Genomic DNA, 26,169 nt, shown 5'->3' with positions numbered 1-26,169 from the left:
GTGTGTATATACAGTGTGTGTATATATATATATATATATATATATATATATACACAGTTGTGCTCAAAAGTGTACATACGCTGGCAGAATTTATGATTTCTTGGCCATTTTTCAGAAAATATGAATGATAACACAAAAACTTTTCTTTCACTCATGGTTAGTGTTTGGCTGAAGCCATTTATTATCAATCAGCTGTGTTTACTCTTTTTAAATCATAATCACAACGAAAACTACCCAAATGACCCTGATCAAAAGTTTACATACCCCAGCACTTAATACCGTGTATTGCCCCCTTTAACATCAATGACAGCTTGAAGTCTTTTGTGGTATTTGTGGATGAGGCTCTTTATCTTCTCAGATGGTAAAGCTGCCCATTCCTCTTGGCAAAAAGCGTCCAGTTCCTGTAAATTCTTGGGCTGTCTTGCATGAACTGCACATTTGGGATCTGACCAGAGTGGTTCAAAGATATTGAGGTCAGGAGACTGAGATGGCCACTCCAGAACCTTCACTTTATTTTGCTGTAGCCAATGACAGATCGACTCGGCCTTGTGTTTTGGATCATTGTCATGTTGGAATGTCCAAGTATGTCCCATGTGCAGATTCATGGCTGATGAATGCAAATGTTCCTCCAGTATTTTTTGATAACATACTGCATTCATCTTGCCATCAATTTTGACCCAGTTTTCTGTGCCTTTGTAGCTCACACATCCCCAAAACATCAGCGATCCACCTCAGTGTTTCACAGTAGGAATGGTGTACCTTTCATCATAGGCCTTGTTGACTCCTCTCCAAATGTATCGTTTAGGGTTGTGGCAAAAAAGCTAAATTTTGGTCTCATCACTCCAAATGCCTTTGTGCCAGAAGGTTTGAGGCTTGTCTCTGTGCTGTTTGGCGTATTGTAAGTGGGATACTTTGTGGCATTTGTGTAGTAATGGCTTTCTTCCTGCGACTCCACCATGCAGCCCATCTTTTTTCAAGTGCCTCCTTATTATGCATCTAGAAACAGCCACACCACAGTCCTGTATTTCACCTGAAGTTATGTGTGTGTTTTTCTTTGCATCCCAAACAATTTTCTTGGCAGTTGTGGCTGAAATTTTAGTTGGTCTACCTGACCGCGGTTTGGTTTCAACAGAATCTCTCATTTTCCACTTCTTGTTTAGAGTTTGAACACTGCTGATTGCCATTCTCAATTCCTTGGATATCTTTTTATATCCCTTTGCTGTTTAATACAGTTCAACTACCTTTTCCCTTGCAGCTCTTTAACAATTCTTTTGCTTTCCTCATGACTCAGAATCCAGAAAATGTCGGTGCAGCACTGGGTGGAAAATGCAAGTGTCTGTCAGGAGTCCAGAATCTCATTGACCTTTTATATACACACACTAATTACAAGCAAACAGATCACAGGTGAGGATGGTTACCTCTAATAGCCATTCAAACCCCTTTGTGTCAACTTGTGTGCATGCTATCAGGCCAAAATCACTGGGGTATGTAAACTTTTGGGTCATTTGGGTAGATTCTGTTGTCATTAAGATTTAAAAAGAGTAAACGCATCTTGCGCATCAAGGCCTTTGGGTAAGACTGTGTAGGTTAAGCATTTTAATAAATAAATAAACACAGTTCATTGATAATAAATGGCTTCAGCCAAACACTAACTATGAGTGAAAGAAAAGTTTTTGTGTTATCATTCATATTCTCTGAAAAATGCCCAAGAAATCATAAATTCTTCCAGGGTATGTAAACTTATGAGCACAACTGTGTATATAGTAATAAATATGTAAGTAATGGGGGTAAGTATGTAATGATGAGGGCGCAGTGTGTGAGCTCAGTATGAATACACACATTTCTCCTTCCATACACTACAATGGCTTTATGTCACGTCTCTTTCCAGCAGCTGTCACATTCCCGCCCCTTTACATCCTGACATCTAGTCCCCGCCTCTCAGCGCTGATTGGTCGGTCCGTGTCTTCAGAGGGTGTCCTGTATCCGGAGAGGTGACGTCCCTCAGTGACACCCAGCTGTCATCTGAGCGCCAAAACTCAAACTCACAACGAGCGGGAGACAGAGACATAGAAGGCGCGCTGTGTGAGCGGGTATTGTGTATTAGAGACCATGGCCAACCCACCCAAGAGAATGTGTACGGACTCACCGCCTTCACCCACCTCCTCCACCTCCTCTCCGGGGAGCAAGAGCAAGATCAAGAGGATCTCCATAGAGGGCAATATCGGTAAGAGGAGCGCAGTGTATATAATAGAGTGCTCAGTACATCGTTCTGTATACAATCCATGTGTTATGTCATAGAGCTCCTTGTCATCCGGGGACTTTCCCGCCAATAAGATCTCATCTTCCTGCAGGGACTGAATAATGGCAGGTGTCCTCTGTACTAGAACAATGGAGACTTTATCTGTGCTGAACACTGCTCCTCCCTCCACCTTCTCTATGTCTGATGATCCCTCCACCTTCTCTATGTCTGATGGTCCCTCCACCTTCTCTATGTCTGATGATCCCTCCACCTTCTCTATGTCTGATGATCCCTCCAGCCTTCTCTATGTCTGATGATCCCTCCAGCCTTCTCTATGTCTGATGGTCCCTCCACCTTCTCTATGTCTGATGATCCCTCCACCTTCTCTATGTCTGATGATCCCTCCAGCCTTCTCTATGTCTGATGATCCCTCCACCTTCTCTATGTCTGATGATCCCTCCAGCCTTCTCTATGTCTGATGGTCCCTCCACCTTCTCTATGTCTGATGATCCCTCCAGCCTTCTCTATGTCTGATGATCCCTCCAGCCTTCTCTATGTCTGATGATCCCTCCACCTTCTCTATGTCTGATGATCCCTCCAGCCTTCTCTATGTCTGATGATCCCTCCAGCCTTCTCTATGTCTGATGATCCCTCCAGCCTTCTCTATGTCTGATGATCCCTCCAGCCTTCTCTATGTCTGATGATCCCTCCAGCCTTCTCTATGTCTGATGATCCCTCCACCTTCTCTATGTCTGATGATCCCTCCAGCCTTCTCTATGTCTGATGATCCCTCCAGCCTTCTCTATGTCTGATGATCTCTCCAGCCTTCTCTATGTCTGATGATCCCTCCAGCCTTCTCTATGTCTGATGATCCCTCCAGCCTTCTCTATGTCTGATGATCCCTCCAGCCTTCTCTATGTCTGATGATCCCTCCAGCCTTCTCTATGTCTGATGATCCCTCCAGCCTTCTCTATGTCTGATGATCCCTCCAGCCTTCTCTATGTCTGATGATCCCTCCAGCCTTCTCTATGTCTGATGATCCCTCCAGCCTTCTCTATGTCTGATGATCCCTCCAGCCTTCTCTATGTCTGATGATCCCTCCAGCCTTCTCTATGTCTGATGATCCCTCCACCTTTCTCTATGTCTGATGATCCCTCCAGCCTTCTCTATGTCTGATGATCCCTCCAGCCTTCTCTATGTCTGATGATCCCTCCACCTTTCTCTATGTCTGATGATCCCTCCAGCCTTCTCTATGTCTGATGATCCCTCCAGCCTTCTCTATGTCTGATGATCCCTCCAGCCTTCTCTATGTCTGATGATCCCTCCAGCCTTCTCTATGTCTGATGATCCCTCCAGCCTTCTCTATGTCTGATGATCCCTCCAGCCTTCTCTATGTCTGATGATCCCTCCAGCCTTCTCTATGTCTGATGATCCCTCCAGCCTTCTCTATGTCTGATGATCCCTCCAGCCTTCTCTATGTCTGATGATCCCTCCACCTTTCTCTATGTCTGATGATCCCTCCAGCCTTCTCTATGTCTGATGATCCCTCCAGCCTTCTCTATGTCTGATGATCCCTCCAGCCTTCTCTATGTCTGATGATCCCTCCACCTTCTCTATGTCTGATGGTCCCTCCACCTTCTCTATGTCTGATGATCCCTCCACCTTCTCTATGTCTGATGATCCCTCCAGCCTTCTCTATGTCTGATGATCCCTCCAGCCTTCTCTATGTCTGATGATCCCTCCAGCCTTCTCTATGTCTGATGGTCCCTCCACCTTCTCTATGTCTGATGATCCCTCCACCTTCTCTATGTCTGATGATCCCTCCACCTTCTCTATGTCTGATGATCCCTCCAGCCTTCTCTATGTCTGATGATCCCTCCACCTTCTCTATGTCTGATGATCCCTCCAGCCTTCTCTATGTCTGATGGTCCCTCCACCTTCTCTATGTCTGATGATCCCTCCAGCCTTCTCTATGTCTGATGATCCCTCCAGCCTTCTCTATGTCTGATGATCCCTCCACCTTCTCTATGTCTGATGATCCCTCCAGCCTTCTCTATGTCTGATGATCCCTCCAGCCTTCTCTATGTCTGATGATCCCTCCAGCCTTCTCTATGTCTGATGATCCCTCCAGCCTTCTCTATGTCTGATGATCCCTCCAGCCTTCTCTATGTCTGATGATCCCTCCACCTTCTCTATGTCTGATGATCCCTCCAGCCTTCTCTATGTCTGATGATCCCTCCAGCCTTCTCTATGTCTGATGATCCCTCCAGCCTTCTCTATGTCTGATGATCCCTCCAGCCTTCTCTATGTCTGATGATCCCTCCAGCCTTCTCTATGTCTGATGATCCCTCCACCTTCTCTATGTCTGATGATCCCTCCAGCCTTCTCTATGTCTGATGATCCCTCCAGCCTTCTCTATGTCTGATGATCCCTCCAGCCTTCTCTATGTCTGATGATCCCTCCAGCCTTCTCTATGTCTGATGATCCCTCCAGCCTTCTCTATGTCTGATGATCCCTCCAGCCTTCTCTATGTCTGATGATCCCTCCAGCCTTCTCTATGTCTGATGATCCCTCCAGCCTTCTCTATGTCTGATGATCCCTCCACCTTTCTCTATGTCTGATGATCCCTCCAGCCTTCTCTATGTCTGATGATCCCTCCAGCCTTCTCTATGTCTGATGATCCCTCCACCTTTCTCTATGTCTGATGATCCCTCCAGCCTTCTCTATGTCTGATGATCCCTCCAGCCTTCTCTATGTCTGATGATCCCTCCAGCCTTCTCTATGTCTGATGATCCCTCCAGCCTTCTCTATGTCTGATGATCCCTCCAGCCTTCTCTATGTCTGATGATCCCTCCAGCCTTCTCTATGTCTGATGATCCCTCCAGCCTTCTCTATGTCTGATGATCCCTCCAGCCTTCTCTATGTCTGATGATCCCTCCACCTTTCTCTATGTCTGATGATCCCTCCAGCCTTCTCTATGTCTGATGATCCCTCCAGCCTTCTCTATGTCTGATGATCCCTCCAGCCTTCTCTATGTCTGATGATCCCTCCACCTTTCTCTATGTCTGATGATCCCTCCACCTTTCTCTATGTCTGATGATCCCTCCAGCCTTCTCTATGTCTGATGATCCCTCCAGCCTTCTCTATGTCTGATGATCCCTCCAGCCTTCTCTATGTCTGATGATCCCTCCAGCCTTCTCTATGTCTGATGATCCCTCCAGCCTTCTCTATGTCTGATGATCCCTCCAGCCTTCTCTATGTCTGATGATCCCTCCAGCCTTCTCTATGTCTGATGATCCCTCCAGCCTTCTCTATGTCTGATGATCCCTCCAGCCTTCTCTATGTCTGATGATCCCTCCAGCCTTCTCTATGTCTGATGATCCCTCCAGCCTTCTCTATGTCTGATGATCCCTCCAGCCTTCTCTATGTCTGATGATCCCTCCAGCCTTCTCTATGTCTGATGATCCCTCCAGCCTTCTCTATGTCTGATGATCCCTCCAGCCTTCTCTATGTCTGATGATCCCTCCAGCCTTCTCTATGTCTGATGATCCCTCCAGCCTTCTCTATGTCTGATGATCCCTCCAGCCTTCTCTATGTCTGATGATCCCTCCAGCCTTCTCTATGTCTGATGATCCCTCCAGCCTTCTCTATGTCTGATGATCCCTCCAGCCTTCTCTATGTCTGATGATCCCTCCAGCCTTCTCTATGTCTGATGATCCCTCCAGCCTTCTCTATGTCTGATGATCCCTCCAGCCTTCTCTATGTCTGATGATCCCTCCAGCCTTCTCTATGTCTGATGATCCCTCCAGCCTTCTCTATGTCTGATGATCCCTCCAGCCTTCTCCAGAAGTCCCATGGTCCCTCCAGCCTTCTCCAGAAGTCCCATGGTCCCTCCAGCCTTCTCCAGAAGTCCCATGGTCCCTCCAGCCTTCTCCAGAAGTCCCATGGTCCCTCCAGCCTTCTCCAGAAGTCCCATGGTCCCTCCAGCCTTCTCCAGAAGTCCCATGGTCCCTCCAGCCTTCTCCAGAAGTCCCATGGTCCCTCCAGCCTTCTCCAGAAGTCCCATGGTCCCTCCAGCCTTCTCCAGAAGTCCCATGGTCCCTCCAGCCTTCTCCAGAAGTCCCATGGTCCCTCCAGCCTTCTCCAGAAGTCCCATGGTCCCTCCAGCCTTCTCCAGAAGTCCCATGGTCCCTCCAGCCTTCTCCAGAAGTCCCATGGTCCCTCCAGCCTTCTCTATGTCTGATGATCCCTCCAGCCTTCTCCAGAAGTCCCATGGTCCCTCCAGCCTTCTCCAGAAGTCCCATGGTCCCTCCAGCCTTCTCCAGAAGTCCCATGGTCCCTCCAGCCTACTCCAGAAGTCCCATGGTCCCTCCAGCCTTCTCCAGAAGTCCCATGGTCCCTCCAGCCTTCTCCAGAAGTCCCATGGTCCCTCCAGCCTTCTCCAGAAGTCCCATGGTCCCTCCAGCCTTCTCCAGAAGTCCCATGGTCCCTCCAGCCTTCTCCAGAAGTCCCATGGTCCCTCCAGCCTTCTCCAGAAGTCCCATGGTCCCTCCAGCCTTCTCCAGAAGTCCCATGGTCCCTCCAGCCTTCTCCAGAAGTCCCATGGTCCCTCCAGCCTTCTCCAGAAGTCCCATGGTCCCTCCAGCCTTCTCCAGAAGTCCCATGGTCCCTCCAGCCTTCTCCAGAAGTCCCATGGTCCCTCCAGCCTTCTCCAGAAGTCCCATGGTCCCTGCTCTTTCCTCCATCCTTCTCTATGGACATAGCTCCCCTGCAAGGGACGTGTTTTCCTGAAGTTCATCTTTAGAAAAACCCACTTTATATAATTTCATTCTTATCCCTCTCCTCTCTAACAATCAGATTTTTTTTATGTATATATTCTAAATACCTTTGCGACACACATTTTCACTCTTTCAGTATTATTCTGTAGGCAAGAATGACATATTCAGCTGCTCACCACCTCCTGGAATACCCATTTAATGCATCCCAGTAGGCCATAGGTTACTCAGTGGTACATCATTGCTTTGTCTCTCTGGTTTGTACAGTTGGCCCCCTGATGATGTGCCACAGCAGATGTCTGTCATCAGGGGCTGGCTGCAAGGACTTGGAAGAGACAGCCACCTCCTGATATCAGGAAAGAAGATGGTACAGGACTGGGTGAGCAGCATTGGTTCATTCGTGGGGTGGTCGTCTTTAATATGAACAAAGAAGAAAACAAGTCATCAAACCTAGCCATGTTTGTACACAGCCTTAAAAGTATTTTAAAGAGTCTTTCTGAGAGAGCTGTCTGGCTGTCATTGACGATGTCTTTGTTTTCTGCAAAGCCCAAAACAAGAAATTGCATTCCCTTACAGTACAACCTTATCGGGAGTTAAAAAAAAAAAAAAAAAAAAAAAACACCTGTCACCTGCTGTCTCCAGCACCGCACCTGGGGACTATCAGGGAGGAGAGAGCCCTTGCATTGTAATGAGCACCTGTTGGGTGCTGTCAGGAAAGGGGAGTGTTGGGCTCTCTTAACGCTCCGCAGAAGCACATCTGCTGAGTGATGAATGAGGCACCGGCCCAAATGCTGGGGGGAAAAAAAAAAACTATTATTCCTTCAGGTTACCCTCGCACACGGAAACACTTAGGTGCTCGGTACAAGCACATGCTGAGCAGCCAAATCAAGCTCCAGTGTCTGTACCTTTTAACTACTTCATAACCGCGTTAGGCAAAAGATGGCTACAGCGCGGCTCTGTTGTTCCGGGAGGGCATCCATGGACTTGCGCACACATTTAGCGTGCTCTGTGATCACTGTGCTTCAGACATAGCTGATTACAGATTGTGGTAAAGGACCAATAACAGCAGCCCTTTACCATGTGATCAGCTGTGTCCAATCATAGCTAATCACAATGTAAACAGACTTGCTGGTTATCAGCAGTACTTTCCTTTATGTACTGTCACAGCGTGAGGAAAGCAGAGCTGGTAACTGGCAATTATGACAGGAGTATTTTCACAGATAATCAAAAAAAGTGCATTTATTATTATTAATATATATTTTTAGAAGCCTGGAAAGCATCTGATGATCCTGCAGACTGTCAGTTTAATCTGTCTGCCCGTACATCGTATGGCCAGACAGTTTCACGCTGACAGGAAGAATCCATGAACTGCCAGGAATGCTCAACAGCGCCTTGGTAGTTCACGGAGAACTGTGAGCCGTCATCCACAAAGGATGCTGGTATTTGTAGTCTATTCGTCCACAGAACTCTGTAAATGAATGACGTGGCCGTATGGGCGGAGCCCTGCATGGCCACGCTCTTTTCAAAAAGTGACAGCTGGTGCAGAGAACGTATACCGGTACTGCTGTCACACAGAGGGCTCGGATCACCGAGCTGCTGCAGGAACAGGAACATGTTAGATGTTTCACCCTAACAACGCGTGAAACATCAAATATGTTCCCGAAGGTGAACTTATCCTTTAACCCTTTCGCTGTCAGAGCGTTTTTTTGCACACGTTTAAAAAATCTTTTTAGGCTTGAAGATTACTTCAAAAAATACATTTTCTGAAAGCAGACACCCTAGAGAATAAAATAGTGGTAGTTCCAATTTTTCTTGTCACAGCATACTACCACATAGGTCTAAGAAGCCCAAAATTTCAGCAAAAATGCAATAAATTAACCAAGTTTTTTTTTTTTTTTTTTTTTTTTTGTAAAATATAAAAACCCTAAATTTGCCCTCCCATGAAATGGTGACAAACTCCAGTATCCTATATTTTCTATAGGCTCGGCTTTATAAGCCCCCTTCAGGTCATCAGCATTATGGAGGTCTGGTGCTAGAATGATTGCTCTCAAAAAAATTTGGGGGGGATTTTTTATGCTTAAGTGTAACTTTTTTTTTTTCCATCACATAGAGGACAAAAAGTCCCCTATGTGCTGATTTTTAGGTGATGGGTTCTCTTTAACCACTTCAATACCAGGCCCCCACGGGCACGCGTCTGCATGTTATCCTACTGGACGTCATATGACGCCCAGTCAGGATAACAGAACCACCGCCAGGCCGTCATTCTGCTATAGGCTAGGCATGAAGTGGTTAATGAGACATGCAGGGTCTCTTAGACCCTGCATGTCTGCTCTCTGCTCCACTGAATGTAATGTAATGCAATGCAGATCGCACTGCAATTCATTCTTTCCCAGCCTTGATGGTTGGGGGAAACTCAACAGGGACCCGGAGGTGACATCATACACTTCCGGGTCAGGAGCACATCTGTTTTTCTCCCTTCCCTCTACACCAGTGGTTCTCAACTCCTGTCCTTATGGCCCACTAACAGGCCAGGTTTGCAGGATAACTGAAATATATCACAGGTGATATCATTTGCTGCTCAGTGATTGCAGTATTCTAGTCTGCATCTCCCCAAGGTAATACTTAAATTCTGGCCTGTTAGTGGGTCCTGAGGACCGGAGTTGAGAACCACTGATCTACACGGTGGCACCCGTTATGCTGGTCCAGGGACCACAGATGAGCAAGCGGAGCCTAGGACACATAGGGTGGGGGGGACTTTGCGGGGGGGGGGGGGGGGTGGAAGCATTCAGGCGACAGCACAGCTGCCCAAATACTTCCAACTGACAAGTAAATCCTGCTGCTTGCCCAGCAGGGCTAAATGTAAAAAAAGAAAAAAAAAAAAAAAAACTATCTGCCCGATGCCCGGAACTGCATGTCCTAGGCATCGGGCGGTTTGAATTGTGCATCCCTGTTCCTCTCTCCTCCATCAACGTTCTAATGATTTTTGAATAAAATGTTTCGATTTTCATTACAAACCTTATTTTTGACCCAGTGATGTCTTCACTAGGTCCCTGTGCTTCTCTTATACAATGCAGATAGATCAAGGCTGGTGGGAGGGGCTGGCAGGGTGCTGTACATCATTTTCTGAAAACATCCCAGCATCCTGCCTTCTTCAAAATGCCTTGAAGGTTTCATTTCAGTCCGGAGGAGCAGGCGTTTCTAGGCAGGTTGTGTAGACCACCCTAGGTAATTCCCACATGTGATGGCTGTGTCTCCATGAATGAAAGAACTGAAATCCCACAAATAGAGCTTTCTTTTGGTGGTATTTGATCACCTCTGCAGTTTTTATTTTTTGCTAAACAAATTTTAAAAAAAGACCGAAAATTTTGAAATAAAAAAGTTTTTCTTTGTTTTTTGTTATAAAATTGTGTAAATAAGTAAGTTTTCTCCTTCACTGATGGGCACTGATAAACGGCACAGATGAGGCGGCACTGATATGCGGCACTTATGGGCACTCATAGGTGGCACTGAAAGGCCGCACAGATGGATACTTATGGGTGGCACTGAAAGGTGGCACTGCTGGGCACTGAAAGGTGGCATTGATGGGCACTGAAAGGCTGGCACTGGATTTCACTGATAGGCATCACTGGCAGGCATTTTTATATGGCACTGATTGGCATTTCCCTGGTGGTCCAGTGTGGTGGCCATCCCAGTTGGTTCTGGGTGGGCATCCGAGGGGGGGCTGTGCTGATAAACAATCAGCACAGACCCCCCTCCCCATCAGGAGAGCAGCCAATCGGCTCTCCTCTTCTCGCGTCTGTCAGATGCGAGTGAGGAAAAGCCGATCAACGGCCCTTCCTGTTTACATTGTGATCAGCTGTGATTGGACACAGCTGATCACGTGGTAAAGAGTCAGAGACTCTTTACCTAGATCAGAGTTGCGGTGTGTCAAACTGACACACCGCAGCAACGATCGCTGCAATGCGCGGCCCGGGAACGTGCAGCGTTTTCATATCCTGGCAATGTCATATGACGTCCAGTCAGGATATCGCGACCACTTTGCCGACGTCATTTTGTTATATGGCGGGCGGCAAGTGGTTGTAAAGGCTGAAGGTTTTTTCTTTACTGCATTCTATGCATGAAGGTCAAAAACCTTCTGATTGCAGCTTCCCCCTAATACTTGCCTGAGCCCCATCTTGATCCAGTGATGTGCACAAGAGCCTCGGCTCTCCCGGGTCTCTCTATCCTTAGTGGCTCCCGCTGCTGCCAATCACAGCCAGTGTGCAATTTACATGTGATTCAGTGCAGTGTGATTTGAGCCCATTTATTTTAAATGGTCTCAAACTGCACTGCAATGCACCAGAGATCGCAAGGGCAGTGTGATTAAAATGCGGCATGGTAAACATGCACGGATCGTGCTATTTCCCACACCGCATTACTGTGAACCTGGGCTAAAGCCCCATGCACACTATTAGATTTTCTTCAGATTTTTGTCTTCAGATTTACCAAAATCATATATAATGAGATCAAACCTTAAGAGTTTCAATTTGTATGCAATCAGGCAAGCCCTTGCACTACATGGTTTTGGTAAATCTGAAGACAAAAATCTGCAGAAAATATAATAGTGTATGTGGGGCTTTAAAGTGTTTTATGAATTTTTGTTGTCAAACACACTGCAATGGCAGACTCAGAAGAAGAATCTAGTTGCTATGGAAACAATTCTATTTTCAGACACTTTATTACATACGCCTCGGATTAAGTTAGGTGTGTGGCTGAATTCTGATGATTGCAGTCACTCTGGTGCTGGTAAACAGTAGTAGAACTGGTTTTAATAATTTACCTGAACCATGAAAAGATTTCCTGCTTTGTTAATAAGTAAAGCGGGTCCACCCATAGATGGATACATTTACTGTAACTTGTTTCCGTCACACCCAATGCAGGCAAGTGCAGAAAAAAAGATAAACAATTGGCAATAGCCTTCAACTTGTTGGTGTATTTAAAGTGATTGTAAAGTCACAAACATGTTATACTTACCCCCTCTGTGCAGTTGGTTTTGCACAGAGCAGCCTGGATCCTCCTTTTCTGGGGTCCCTCTTTGCTGCTCCTGGCCCCTCCCTCCTGTCAAGTGTCCTCACAGTCAGCAGCTTCCTATAGGGAGCAGTGGAGCCGAGTCACAGCTCCATGTATCCATTCAGACACGGAGCCCCGCCCCCTCTCTCCCCTGATTGGCTGGCTGACTTTGAAAGCTGTGGGAGCCAGTGGCGCTGCTGCTGCGTCTCCAATCAGGAGGAGAGTCCCGGATGGCTTGCACATTCGTGGACATCGCTGGAGATAGATGGAGCTCAGGTAAGTAATTAGGGGGGTGCTGGGGAGGCTGCTACACACACACACAAGGTTTTTTTTATCTTGAAGCATAGAATGTATTAACCACTTCAGCCCCGGAAGGATTTACCCCCTTCCTGACCAGAGCACTTTTTACAATTTGGCACTGCGTCGCTTTAACTGCTAATTGCGCGGTCATGCAATGCTGTACCCAAACAAAATTTGTGTCCTTTTGTTCCCACAAATAGAGCTTTCTTTTGGTGCTATTTGATCACCTCTGCGGTTTTTATTTTTTGTGCTATAAATGGAAAAATACCGAAAATTTTGAAAAAAACACGATATTTTCTACTTTTTGTTATAAAAAAAATACAATAAACTCAATTTTAGTCATACATTTAGTCCAAAATGTATTCAGCCACATGTCTTTGGTAAAAAAAACTGTCAATAAGCATATATTTATTGGTTTGTGCAAAAGTTATAGCGTCTACAAACTAGGGTACATTTTCTGGAATTTACACAGCTTTTAGTTTATGACTGCCTATGTCATTTCTTGAGGTGCTAAAATGGCAGAGCAGTACAACCCCCCCCCCCAAATGACCCCATTTTGGAAAGTAGACACCCCAAGGAAATTGCTGAGAGGCATGTTGAGTCCATTGAATATTAATTTTTTTTGTCCCAAGTGATTGAATAATGACAAAAAAAAAAAATTACAAAAAGTTGTCACTAAATGATATATTGCTCACACAGGCCATGGGCATATGTGGAATTGCACCCCAAAATACATTCAGCTGCTTCTCCTGAGTACGGGGATACCACATGTGTGGGACTTTTTGGGAGCCTAGCTGCATACGGGGCCCCGAAAACCAATCACTGCCTTCAGGATTTCTAAGGGCATAAATTTTTGATTTCACTCCTCACTACCTATCACAGTTTTGAAGGCCATAACATGCCCAGATGGCACAAAACCCCCCCAAATGACCCCATTTTGGAAAGTAGACACCCCAAGCTATTTGTTGAGAGTCATGTCGAGTCCATGGAATATTTTATTTTTTGCCACAAGTTGCGGGAAAATGACAAACTTTTTTTTTTTGTTTGCACAAAGTTGTCACTAAATGATATATTGCTCAAACATGCCATGGGCATATGTGGAATTGCTCCCCAAAATACATTCTGTTGCTTCTCCTGAGTACGGAGATACCACATGTGTGAGACTTTTTGGGAGCCTAGCTGCATACGGGACCCCGAAAACCAAGCACCGCCTTCACTACCTATCACAGTTTCTAAGGCCATAAAATGCCAAGATAGCACAACCCCCCCTCCCCCCCAAATGACCCCATTTTGGAAAGTAGACACCCCAAGCTATTTGCTGAGAGGCATGGTGAGTATTTTGCAGCTCTCATTTGTTTTTGAAAATGAAGAAAGAAAAGAAAAATGTATATATATATATTTTTTTTTTTTTCTTTTTTCAAATTTCAAAACTTTGTGACAAAAAGCGAGGGCTGCAAAATACTCACCATACCTCTCAGCAGATAGCTTGGGGTGTCTGCTTTCCAAAATGGGGTCATTTGGGGGGAGGGGGATGTGCCACATGGGTATTCCATGGCCTCCAAAACTGTGATAGGCAGTAAGGAGTGAAATCAAACATTTACACCCTTAGAAAGCCTGAAGGTGGTGATTGGTTTTTTGGGGTCCCGTATGCGGCTAGGCTCCCAAAAAGTCTCACACATGTGGTATCCCCGTACTCAGGAGAAGCAACAGAATGTATTTTGGGGTGTAATTTCACATATTCCCATGGCATGTTTGAGTAATATATCATTTAGTGACAACTTTGTGCAAAAAGAAAAAATTGTCTTTTTCCTGCAACTTGTGTCAAAATATTCCATGGACTCGACATGCCTCTCAGCAAATAGCTTGGGGTGTCTACTTTCCAAAATGGGGTAATTTGGGGGGGGTTTGAACTGTCCTGGCATTTTATGCACAACATTTAGAAGCTTATGTCACACATCACCCACTCTTCTAACCATTTGAAGACAAAGTCCTTTCTGACACTATTTGTTTACATGAAAAAAAATTTCTTTTTTGCAAGAAAATTACTTTGAACCCCCAAACATTATATATTTTTTTTAAAGCAAAGGCCCTACAGATTAAAATGGTGGGTGTTTCATTTTTCACACAGTATTTGCGCAGTGATTTTTCAAATGCATTTTCTTGGGAAAAAAACACACTTTTTTTTAATTTTAATGCACTAAAACACACTATATTGCCCAAATGTTTGATGAAATAAAAAGATGATCTTAGGCCGCGTACATGGATACCAAACATGACATACTTTAAAATTGCGCACAAACGTGCAGTGGCAACAAACTACATACATGTTTAAAAGCCTTTACAGGTTACCACTTTAGATTTACAGAGGAGGTCTACTGCTAAAATTACTGCCCTCGATCTGACCTTCGCGGTGATACCTCACATGCATGGTGCAATTGCTGTTTACATTTGACGCCAGACCAACGCTTGCATTCGCCTTTGCGCAAGAGCAGGGGGGGGCCGGGGGTGCTTTTTTTTTTCTTTTTTTTATTTTTTTTTTATCATTTTTATTGTTATGTCAGGGAATGTAAATATCCCCTATGATAGCAATAGGTAGTGACAGGTACTCTTTTTTTTTTTTTTTTTTTTTTTTTGAAAAAAATGGGGTCTATTAGACCCTAGATCTCTCCTCTGCCCTCAAAGCATCTGACCACACCAAGATCGGTGTGATAAAATGATTTCCCAATGGCACTGTTTACATCCGGCGAAATCTAAGTCATGAAATGCTCATAGCTTCCGGTTTCTTAGGCCATAGAGATGATTGGAGCCATTCTGGTCTCTGATCAGCTCTATGGTCAGCTGGTGGAATCGCCGGCTGCATTCTCAGGTTCCCTGTTGGGACAGGAGAGCCAGAGAAAAACATGGAAGACGGTGGGGGGGAGGGGAGGGCATTCCCTCCCACTGTTTGTAAAAGCAGTCTAGAGGCTAATTAGCCGCTAGGATTGCTTTTACATGAAAGCCGACCGCTGGATGAAAAGAATGATACCTAAACCTGCAGGCATCATTCTGGTATAACCACTCAAAGTCCAGCAACATACCAGTACGTTGCTGGTCCTTGTTGGGCATATATTGTAATTTTTTTTTTTTTTTTTTTTTTTTCATGCAGCTTGTGGGCTGAACGAAAAAAAGAGATTGATTGGTGGGTATACCCACCATTAGAATACCTCCCTTCATCCACCCACTTCTAATGATGGGCATACATGCACCATTTATATATGCCAAAGCATGGGGGCATCCGCCCCAAAAGTTAGGAGCAAATCACTCCTCCGCCCCTGCTGCCCCCATGCTTCGGCATATATCACCTCTGACAGCGCTGGAGTCACGGCTTTATATATCGTGGGAGCAAACGCTGTTGCTGTCAAGATAAATAAATCCACGCTGCAGCTGAATGGCGTACCTGAAAACAAAAAAATGGTTAACAATAAAACACAGTAAACAGTAAAGTATAAAAATAGAATACAGTAAAAGAGAGCAGAACAATAGAGAGAGAGAGAGAACAATAAAACGACAACTATTTTTTGTTTTTTTTATTTTATATATTTTTTTGTGGTTTGGGTTTTTTTTTTTTTTTTTACACTTTTTTTTTTTGTAACTGTAACTTTTATAACTGTAGCCGGTTCCAGGTTCGGGTCTCTCAAAATGCGATGGCATCTTGGGAGACCCTGTGAAAGTGTGCCTAGTCTGTGCAATGCTGTACCCTACGCTAATACTCAACTAGTGTATGGTAGCGTTCAAAACATTCACCAATGCAAAGACCAGGATTGTCAGGACAGGAGGGACAATAATAGCAGGTGTCACGCCTATATCCGCGCTTGCTGCAGACACAACATCTTTTTTGGGGGGGTTCGTTGGGTAGGGATACTCGGTAGGACATAAAGAAAATGCCTCTCATGCAGCCGACTGCATTCGGTTGGGGATGTGAATGGGGGAAGTACGGGTGCTGCAGAAGTGGTGGGTTCCCAATTAGGAAGGGCGTTATGGGAACGACGGGCCTGTGTTTGTCTTCTTCTTGGTGGCAGCGGGACACTACTAGTGCTTGCCACCTCACCAGCTTGAACTGCACTTATGGGACTCGCCACGTTACCACGTGATACTGCAGTACGACCGGGGTGTACTAGGCCATTGGTGCTTGCCAGTTCACCAAAACGCTACCAAAAAAACTGTTAGCGATCGCAGGGATCAGGCCTGACTCTGCGAACGCTGCAGTTATGCGTTTAGTGTTTTGTAAGTGACAGTGATCGATCAAAACTGCACTTGGGTGGGCTGGGCAGGGCTGAGGGGCAAAACGCAGGTGCTAGCAGGTATCTGGGCTGATCCCGCTAACACTGCGTTTTTGGGAACCCTAAACTGCTGGGGACGCTAGTATAGATCTGATCGGATCAGATACTATACCACTAAGGGAGGCGTATGCTGCGTGCATGGGTGTTAGCGATACTGGCGCTAACCTGACGCTGCCTGGGGCGACGCAGACTGTATCTGACCCTAAAACCTAACTTATATCACCACCGGGCGATCAGGGGGCTAAACCTTTATTCGGTAATAAACGGCGGGTGCCCTGACACTATAAAAAATAAAGTAACTAACCAGCGTCACCCGTAACAGTTATACGGTGATCACTGGTGAAAGGGTTAACTAGGGGGCAACCAAGGGGTTGAAACCTTTTATTGGGTAGTATATGGGGGTCCCTGACGCTATAAAACGCTGATGGCGAACCTATATATTTACCTCCCTAACTAGCGTCACCAATGACACTAATACAGCGATCAGAAAAATGATCGCTTAGTGACACTGGCGACAGGGGGTGATCACGGGGTTAAAACTTTATTGGGGGGGTTAGGGGGGTACCCTAGACCTAAAGGGGGCTACCACTAATTGCCCTACCACACTAACTGTCACAAACTGACACCAATGCAGTAATCAGGGAAAAAAACAACTGCTTGGTGTCACTGTGACGAGGGGGGGGGGGGGGAGATCGGGGGTGTAAAGTGTGCCTGGCATGTTCTACTGTGTGTGTGTTGTGCACTCAGATCGATGTCTTCTCTCCTCGGCGCCGGAACAGAAAATACAGAGCCGAGGAGCGATGACATCACTTCCTCTGCGAATGAGTGGCCTCCCCCTCTGCCTGTATCGCTCCCCTAACGAAGCCGACCGCCTCGGGGCACCGGAGGGGGGCGCGATGCGCCCCAGCCCGCGGAAGGCAGATCACGTACCAGGTACGTTATTTTTGCCTGCCCGTGCCATTCTGCTGACGTATATCGTCGTGAGGCGGTCGGCAAGTGGTTAAGATAAAAAAAGCTTCTGCCTTTACAACTCCTTTAAATCTGCTAGTCCATCTAACACACCCCTTCCTCCAGACTGACCGTGCTGTCTTGCTCATCTAATGTATGGTAAGCTGGAAAATATTACATTTTTGGTTTTGGGTTTAATACTACTATGAGCCCTGGTTCACAATGATGCGATTTGACATGTCAAATCGCATGCCAAATCGGTGGCTATTGCTCGCAATGGAACCGTACAAATCTTTGCGGCTCTGCACCGATTCCCAAAAGTAGTTTCTGTACTACTTTTGGCGATTTCAGATGCAATTTCAATAGACAACTGTGCAGGAAACCGCCACATTTGGCACCTTTCAGGGGAGGAGGAGAAGGTACCTGTTTTTGATAGGTACCCACTCCCACTTTCGGATAACTTCTCTGCTCTGTGTCTTATGGATGCATAGAGCAGGGCTCGGGAGCAGCACGCACCAATTCCCCCTCATTGCAAGCAGCTTGCCACTGGGGTACAGGTTAAGTGGGAGGAGCCAGGAGTGCCAGTGGGGGGACCCAAGAAGAGGAGGATCCGGGCTGCTCTGTGGAAAACCACTGCACAGAGCAGGTAAATAGAACGTTTTTTTTTAATAAATCTGAACCTTTTAATATTGCTTTAAATCTATATCCCATATTATGTTTCTGTGTTTAAGTTGTAACTATTTATGTACACGGGGTGGCCATGCTGTATTTGCACATGCTGGCATTGGTTTTCTGTGGAAAATGTTAATCCATTAAAATTTACGTTGGTGTTCAGTGGTAATACCCATGTTATTTGCACTGTAGGCCAGAGCAGTTCTACTTTTCCCACGCTAATGTCTCACACTAATAGCACTCAATTTTCTTTAGATTTACGTTCAACTATGTAGTGGAAGGGCCTGCCTGATAGCTTACTAATTAAAAGTGTTTAGGTTTGACCTCATATTATATGGTTTTAGTAAATCTAAATAAAAATTGTATAATACACTGACTCGGAATGCGTAGCATCAAACAAAATCTCAATCTGCATACACATTGAAAGTAGCTAGATTTGGTTACTTATATTTTCTAGTGCCTGTGTATGGTGTAGTTGTACGTACATACATAAATTAATTGACTTTCTTTTCTTTCCCAAGCTGCTGGTAAATCTACTTTTGTCTGCCTTCTTAATAAATGCAACGAGGACTGGGAAGTTGTTCCTGAACCTATAGCAAGATGGTGCAATATCCAGAGCACTCAAGATGAGTTCCAGGTATGCCATGTGTTTAGTATTGTAATGTGTACATACACGTCTATTTTTTTGATCAAATAGTTTTTATTGAAAGTTTCATAAGTTGTACAAACAATATATATTCAAATAAAAACCGAAAACAGAAAAGACAAAATTGGAGATAACCTGTTGGCCCTATATAAATCCTGTATAATAATAATAAATAAAAAAGCAGCCTTACAACACACATGCCTATTTACTATAAAGCCCCATTCACACCTGAGCGTTTTGTAGCTCAAAGCTCCAAAACATTAAAAATCCCATGTTTGTTAGTTTTTTCTTTTTATCGGGTAATTTTTTTTTTTTTTGTCAGTTTTACAACAAAATAAAATTCAACAAACAGTAACTCAACTTAAAAGACCACTGTAGTAAACAGTAACAAATAGTAGAGAAAAAGTAACAAACAATCATGTACCTTTTTTTTTAAATACGACTATAATAATGCCTTAACACTCTCCAGATACAGTGCATTAATACCATCACCAGTACTTCCATATCCCTGTGAAGAGGTTAACAACATTTTCAATAGCTTAGTTGAATATATCAGATACCTAGGTCCAACTCCAGTTCTCAGACCCCAACGAACAAAGAATCCATTGGTAAAATGTGTAGACTTTGAAGAGGACAGCCACTTGTCCCAAGTTTTCTGAATTTTTTTGGACAACCTCTGTGCTTACAGTATCTCACAAAAGTGAGTACACCCCTCACATTTTTGTAAATCTTTTATTCTATCTTTTCATGTGACAACACTGAAGAAATGACCCTTTGCTACAATGTAATGTAGTGAGAGTACAGCTTCTTTAACAGTGTAAATTTGCTGTCCCCTCAAAATAACTCAACACACAGCCATTAATGTCTAAACCGCTGGCAACAAAAGTGAGTACACCCCTAAGTGAAAATGTCCAAATTGGGCCCAATTAGCCATTTTTCCTTCCCCGGTGTCATGTGACTCATTAGTGTTACAAGGTCTCACGTGTGAATGGGGAGCAGGTGTGTTAAATTTGGTGTTATCACTCTCACTCTCTCATACTGGTCACTGGAAGTTCAGAAATAAAGAGGAACTAGGTGCGCTACCCAAAACAATACAAAAATAAATAAATAAAGCTTATGGGTTGAATAAATATGAATGGATAAATATTAATATACAGTCCATCAAGAAGCCAAGTAGTGTCCTTATGTCAGAGGTAAAATTCTTCAATTAGAACGATGCTGTCTTCAACATATCTTCATAAACCAAGCAAAAGTAAAAAAGGGCTGCTTACCAGATATGCTGGACCCCTATTACAGAGATCATTCGGGCTCAAGTCAGTTGGCTCATCAGTCAGAAACAGCTGATCCAGAATTCAAACAGGATTCCCTCCATGTCAGGCTGTTTAAGACGCTGGTGCGGCAGGCAGGAATGTTCTCCTTATATCCACTGCTCTGACAGGGCCACTCGTGACATATAGCAGAGTATTAAGAAGAAAAGAGGCGCTTCATAGTGCAGTAGGTTAAAAAAATCCTTTTATTCCATATGACGGACAACTGATGCCATAAGCACAAGCAGAGCAAACACAGTTGCAAATGAAAATCACAGCTGTGGCAGAAGCCGGCCAGCTGGTATGTGGTGACCTCAGGTCCTCAGGCTCCACCCGACGCTGCGTTTCTCCGTAAGAGGCGTCGACTGGGAGAGGAGGCTAATAAAATATAGATATAATAAAATATTTACATGTGAGGGGTGTACTCAAGTTTGTGAGATACTGTATGTAAGTCAGTTCTTCCCTTTTCAAGAAAAGGTTAACCGTATCCCTCCATTGTTGCAGTGTGGGAGGAGAGAATAAAAGCCACTTTTGTAGTGTCAGTTTACGAGCTAGGTATGAGGCCCTTGTCCAAAACAAGTTAAAATCACCTGGAAGGTATCCTCTGGGATAATACCCAGTATTGACCATTTTGGGGTCAGGGGAGATTTGAATAGAACAAATGTTATTAAGGACCTGAAAGATAGCGTACCAGTATCTTGTATAGTTTGGGGCAACGCATGTGGATAAGGGTGCCTGTATTTGTGGAACAGCATGACCAGTTAGGCATACCTATTCTTCCTCAGGAATATAACCGCTGGGGCGTACCCTATGTAATATGAATACCTGTGTTAACCTCTGTGATGGAGATTGAGAAACCATCTGCTCTATTGCTAAAGCCTGTTACCATTGATCATCCTCCTGAGGACCAACATCCCCATCCCCCTCATTGATTGACACATGACAGATGGGCTTGAGCTCAAGCAGCCATTTGCAATGTCGAATACACATCCCCTATCAAACCCTTTTTGGAGCAGGAAGTGGATACTACCATATTAAGAATAGAAGAGGGATTATATTTCAGTTGGTAGGAACCTGCTTGAAATTGTAACGCATGGCGGAGTTGAAGGTACTGAAAAAACATCTACCCACCAATGTTGCGAAGAGTAACAAAACATCCTTATGTAGCTGATGTAAGTGCAATATCCCTGCTTTCCTTCACAAGGCCGGTGCTTGGCAAGTTCGAGGTAAGGTCGGATTATCCCAGACAGCATGAATTTGGTATATCCCTCATGTGAGGAAAGTGTCCTGACAAATTCCTTCAAGCGATGAAATAGGAAAAAATGTAGCAAAACTACATTTGACGTAGAAAAGTCCTGCTACCACTGGAGGAACCCCATAAAATTGTGAGAATTATTCTCTGGTTTGAGTCTCTGAAGTCAATAGCGTCCCATCCATAGAAGTGTTTGTAGTTGCGATGCAAAATAATATCTCATGCCTCAGACACCTGCAAAAACATCTGTACAAACACATACAAAATGGCTGAAGACACTAATCTCAAGTGTGAATGCAGCCAAACAGATGGTTTAGAGCAGTGGTCATCAACTCCTGTCCTCAGGGCCCACTAACAGGCCAGGTTTGCAAGATAACTGAAATACATCACAGGTGATATAATTTTCTGCTCAGTGATTGCAGTATTCTAGTCTGCATCTCCCCAAGGAAATACATAAAACCTGGCCTGTTAGTGGGTCCTGAGAACAAAGTTGATGACCACCGGTTTAGAGAACATGAAAAAGCAAGTGGCTTTTGACTGATGATCTTCTCTTTTGTATTAAAAAAAAAAAAAAAGTATAAGTGGTTTTCATAAAAAATACATGAATATGTTGCTCTTTGTAATAGATCATACAAATAATTCTATGAAGTGCAAACAATGTAGAGAGTAAATTGGTGAAACCCAACGCAGTGTGAATGGAGGGCCTGTTCAGAGCTTAATAAGGCATTGTGACTGTATTGTCAGATTTTTCAAAAACTTAATTGGGGTATAAAAGTGGTTCCTAGACGGAAGGCTCTCAAACTTAGAGGAGCCCCAATCCCAGCCCCCGCCCCCCCCTCAAAAAAAAGCCAGCAGCTACAAACACTGGAGATGCCAACTCTTAATAAAAGGAAACGCCTGTCTAGTGATCCAGCAATGTCCTTACCTGAGCTGATTCTTCAATCGGCTTTGGGTCCAGACGCTGGCATCTTAAGTAAGGGAAACTGGCAGCGAAGCCTTCCGGTTTCCTGGTGTGCATATGTGAGCTGCGCTGCATTTTGTGACTTGTCCTGCAGTATTCTGGGACTTGTGATGTGTCCCAGAAAGCTGCGAGGGGAATCGAATTTTGGGCTCACATTGCCGCGGCGAATCTGACTGGAAGTGGAAGATGGTACCTGTCAAAACCAGGTACCCCAACCTGGATTTGTACAAATTGCTTTAGCTTTAACAAAACAATGTAATCTCAGGCATCATTCACACTGGTGATTTAAGTCGGTGCAAATTATACTGGCAGGAATCTTTTGATTCATGCTGCAGCCCTGAGCGGCTAGGTGCCGCCACCGGCCCGGTCACTATAATGACAAGTCGCTGGTGGCTGCATCTATTTATGGCTTTGCCCAGCTAGCAATTACCTATGGTGATTGCTGTTGGAGGCACTTTGTGTTCGTCCATTATCACCACGTGCTTTTACCTCATTCAACCTGGAATGATACAGTGAGAGTACTTTATGCAGATAAGATCCACTATTTTTATGAAAATAAATCTCCCATCTGGGAGAATAGGCATATATGGAAGCTGTTGTTACTGAATTGGTTTGGTAAAGGTGCAGCCTCTGGGTAATGAGTCTCTCACCATCGATCTGAACCAGTGGCTTCCGTTCTTTGAGTCTCATATCTAGAACAAGTATACAGATTAGAAGCTCTGACATGCGTTTTCAGTGTCTCAGAAATTATATAAAGCCAGAGACAGCAATAGGAATAGTATTTTCAAAATTAGATCTGCTTTTGAAAATTTCACATTTAACACCGTACAGCTCTTATTATTGTTATTATTATTAATATTAATTTTTTTTTATTTATTTGTTTGTTTTTTTTAACAGTTTGTTTATAATTTTTCTGGTCATATTTTGATTTGAAAATGTGAAAGAGGCCAATTTCTGACAAGTGTTTTAATTCACCCTGATGACCAGTAGAGGGCACTCATGTATAATGATTTTTGTTTTTCTGAACAGGAGCTAACGGCGTCTCAGAAAAGTGGTGGAAATCTTCTTCAGATGATGTATGAGAAGCCGGATCGCTGGTCCTTTACATTTCAGTCCTATGCTTGTCTTAGCCGCATTCGTGCCCAACTAAAAGCTTTCAGTGGGAAATTAAAAGAAGCAGAAAATCCTGTGCTGTTTTTTGAGCGTTCTGTCTACAGTGACAGGTACAGAAAACATGTTAATTAAAGGGTTACTCCATCCAAGTCCATGGAGGACGGATGGATAATTGAAAGGTCTGCCTCCTCCATTCATAGGATTGTTTTCATTCATAGAGGCTATAGTACAGCTTCTATGAATGGATTAGATGGGCAGAAAGGGCAGGCATAGTTGTCACTCTGGATGAGTGCATATGACAGGTCCCTCTATATCCATGAATAATGTGTGGTATCTAATTCCCTGCACTGTAGTCCTCCCTAAATACTCTTTTTTTTTTTTTTTTTTTTTTTTTTTTTCAGGTATATCTTTGCTTCTAACTTGTATGAGGCAGAATGTCTGAATGAGACAGAATGGACAGTATATCAGGACTGGCATGACTGGATGAATTCCCAGTTCTGTGTTGATCTTGAATTGGATGGAATTATTTATCTTCGAGCTGATCCTGAGGTAAATGGAGGCTAGGTTCACAGAAATTTGGGTGGGAGGACAAACTAGACCTGTCATTTAACGAAGACCAGCCGAAAAGCCAAATGGTTCGCTTGATAGTCTATCAAGTTTGGTAGTCATGACATGCCCTGTTGGGTAGTTAAATAAGTGCAACTTTACTACCATCACATTAGTCTGCAGCTTGTGAGCTTAGGAAAAAAAAATGAATAAAGTCAAACTAGCTAATTTTGGGTCATGGCTGCCATATATTGGACTTGGCTTCTGTGTGTGGAATATGCTAGGATGCGTAAGTTATAAACAAATATATACCGCGCTGTCTCAAAAAAAAAAAAAAAAAAAAAAAAAAAAAAAACTAAAGCAGCCAGCACAGCAGTGGATTAAGTTGCAAAAATGACAAATAGGGTGAAATGTGCAGCGCTTATGTGATCATATAAACCATAACAAATAATATTAGTACAGAAAACTTGAATAATAAATGATGTGCTCAAAAATACTCCAAGCAGTCCTCTATTATGACATGTAATGTCTATAAACAGAGTAACTTGGACGTGTGATGTCCAAAAAAGAAAAAAGTCAGTGACAAGCTTCAGTCATGTGTGATCGTCAACCACATGTGGATATAATATAGTGACAGTCTTTAACTTCAAATATGTATGATGTAATAACAGTTAATAGTGGGTCCACCACCAAAGACACCAGAAGCTGCTTACCAGAGGGATTGAACTCAAATAGGTGTACACCTAGTGAGTCAATCAAGCTTTGTGGTATAATATACCAAGGGGATCAGATGCTCTATCCAGATATGACCTCCAGATGGACCTCCGAACAAGTGTAAGGTATGGATGGACTCCGTAGATATAGGCAGTCAGCCCCATAATTAAAAGAAAGAGGAAGGCATATAGTGTAACTCTGTATGGAAATTTTAATACATAAAAAGCAAAGGAAATACACTCACGTGTTAAGCAGTAAAATCAAGCGCTTGTATAAAAGAAGACAGTGGTCTCAGCATATCCTTCCGACGCGTTTCGACTTAGAAGTCATCATCTGGGGTGCTGGACCACTGTACTGGCTGAGTATTTATAGGTACTGGTTACCCCCATAACAAGTGGCAGCTCCATCTAATTGAAAGTGCAAATTATGGAGATTACTTCCTGGTTCCTCCAAAATGGCGCCCGGGCTTGCATTCCAAGCCTCGTTTTCATGTGTAGAGGAGGATTACTACCTGGTTCTGCCAAAATGGCGCCCGGATAAGAGTTCCAAGCCTCATTTTAACATGTGAAAGAGGATGTGACATCATGTGGAACAGTGACTGGTTTAAACAGCCAAAAACATGGCACCGCTATTTTCGGGGACATATAGGGGCAGATGTGGCTTAAAACGGCACAATGTCCGGTGTATATAACCTACAACATGGCGCAGTTTGTCATAAGGACATGTATATTAATACACTAAGTTACAAGGTATCACCCTCTGGCAGCAAAAATGAAAAACAATATAATACATCCACACATTGTTCTAGCCTGAACATGGGCAGTGGCGTAGCAGCCAGCACTCCCACCCTGCAGCAAAAGGGCTGCCGGTTCAAATCCCGAGATTCCATGTGGGGGGGGGGGGTAGAAAAAAATAAATAAAATAATGTAATATATATAAAAAAATATATATGATACTAAGGTGTGACAAATGATGGCACCCCTCAGAAAGGACACGTTATTGGTTGGATCAAGCTGATATTTGTGATAGGGACCAAACCAGTATATATTCAAATATACAATCTAAAATACATGTTATAAGAATTTAATAAAAATACCTTCATAAAAACATTTAAAAATTAAAAAAAAAAAAAAAAAAAAAAAAAAAACCCTCTCATAAAAGACATTCTAATAGGTACCAACTGGACCCTAAAGTACCGGAAATAGAGAAAAGGCATCATGCTTGGTTGATAAAAGCATTGATGTCCCATTCTATGTTCAACCCAAAAGGGGAGTAGGTTTGCAATTGGTGGATCCAATAAGTCTCCAAACGAGAGACTCCCCTTGTCT

At 44.0% G+C, this 26,169-nt stretch overlaps 1 protein-coding gene across 2 annotated transcripts in view; it reads left to right on the top strand.

Moving 5' to 3' along the window:
- The first annotated feature begins 1,944 nt into the window (after positions 1-1,944).
- The window catches only part of DCK (deoxycytidine kinase), a 51,293-nt gene continuing 27,068 nt past the window's right edge, over positions 1,945-26,169 (top strand). Inside the window, exons 1-4 of one of the 2 annotated variants that reach the window (XM_073600645.1) lie at positions 1,945-2,224; positions 18,824-18,939; positions 23,498-23,691; positions 23,983-24,130. In XM_073600645.1, the coding sequence (XP_073456746.1) occupies positions 2,110-2,224; positions 18,824-18,939; positions 23,498-23,691; positions 23,983-24,130 (573 nt within the window). In that variant the 5' untranslated portion in view covers positions 1,945-2,109. Of the gene's footprint in view, positions 2,225-12,205; positions 12,340-18,823; positions 18,940-23,497; positions 23,692-23,982; positions 24,131-26,169 lie in introns of those variants that run through there. The other variant, XM_073600653.1, reaches the window with a different exon arrangement.

Source organism: Aquarana catesbeiana, linkage group LG01 (genome assembly GCF_042186555.1).
Source record: "Aquarana catesbeiana isolate 2022-GZ linkage group LG01, ASM4218655v1, whole genome shotgun sequence".
NCBI lineage: Eukaryota > Metazoa > Chordata > Amphibia > Anura > Ranidae > Aquarana > Aquarana catesbeiana.
This window is presented reverse-complemented; position numbering and strand designations above follow the sequence as displayed.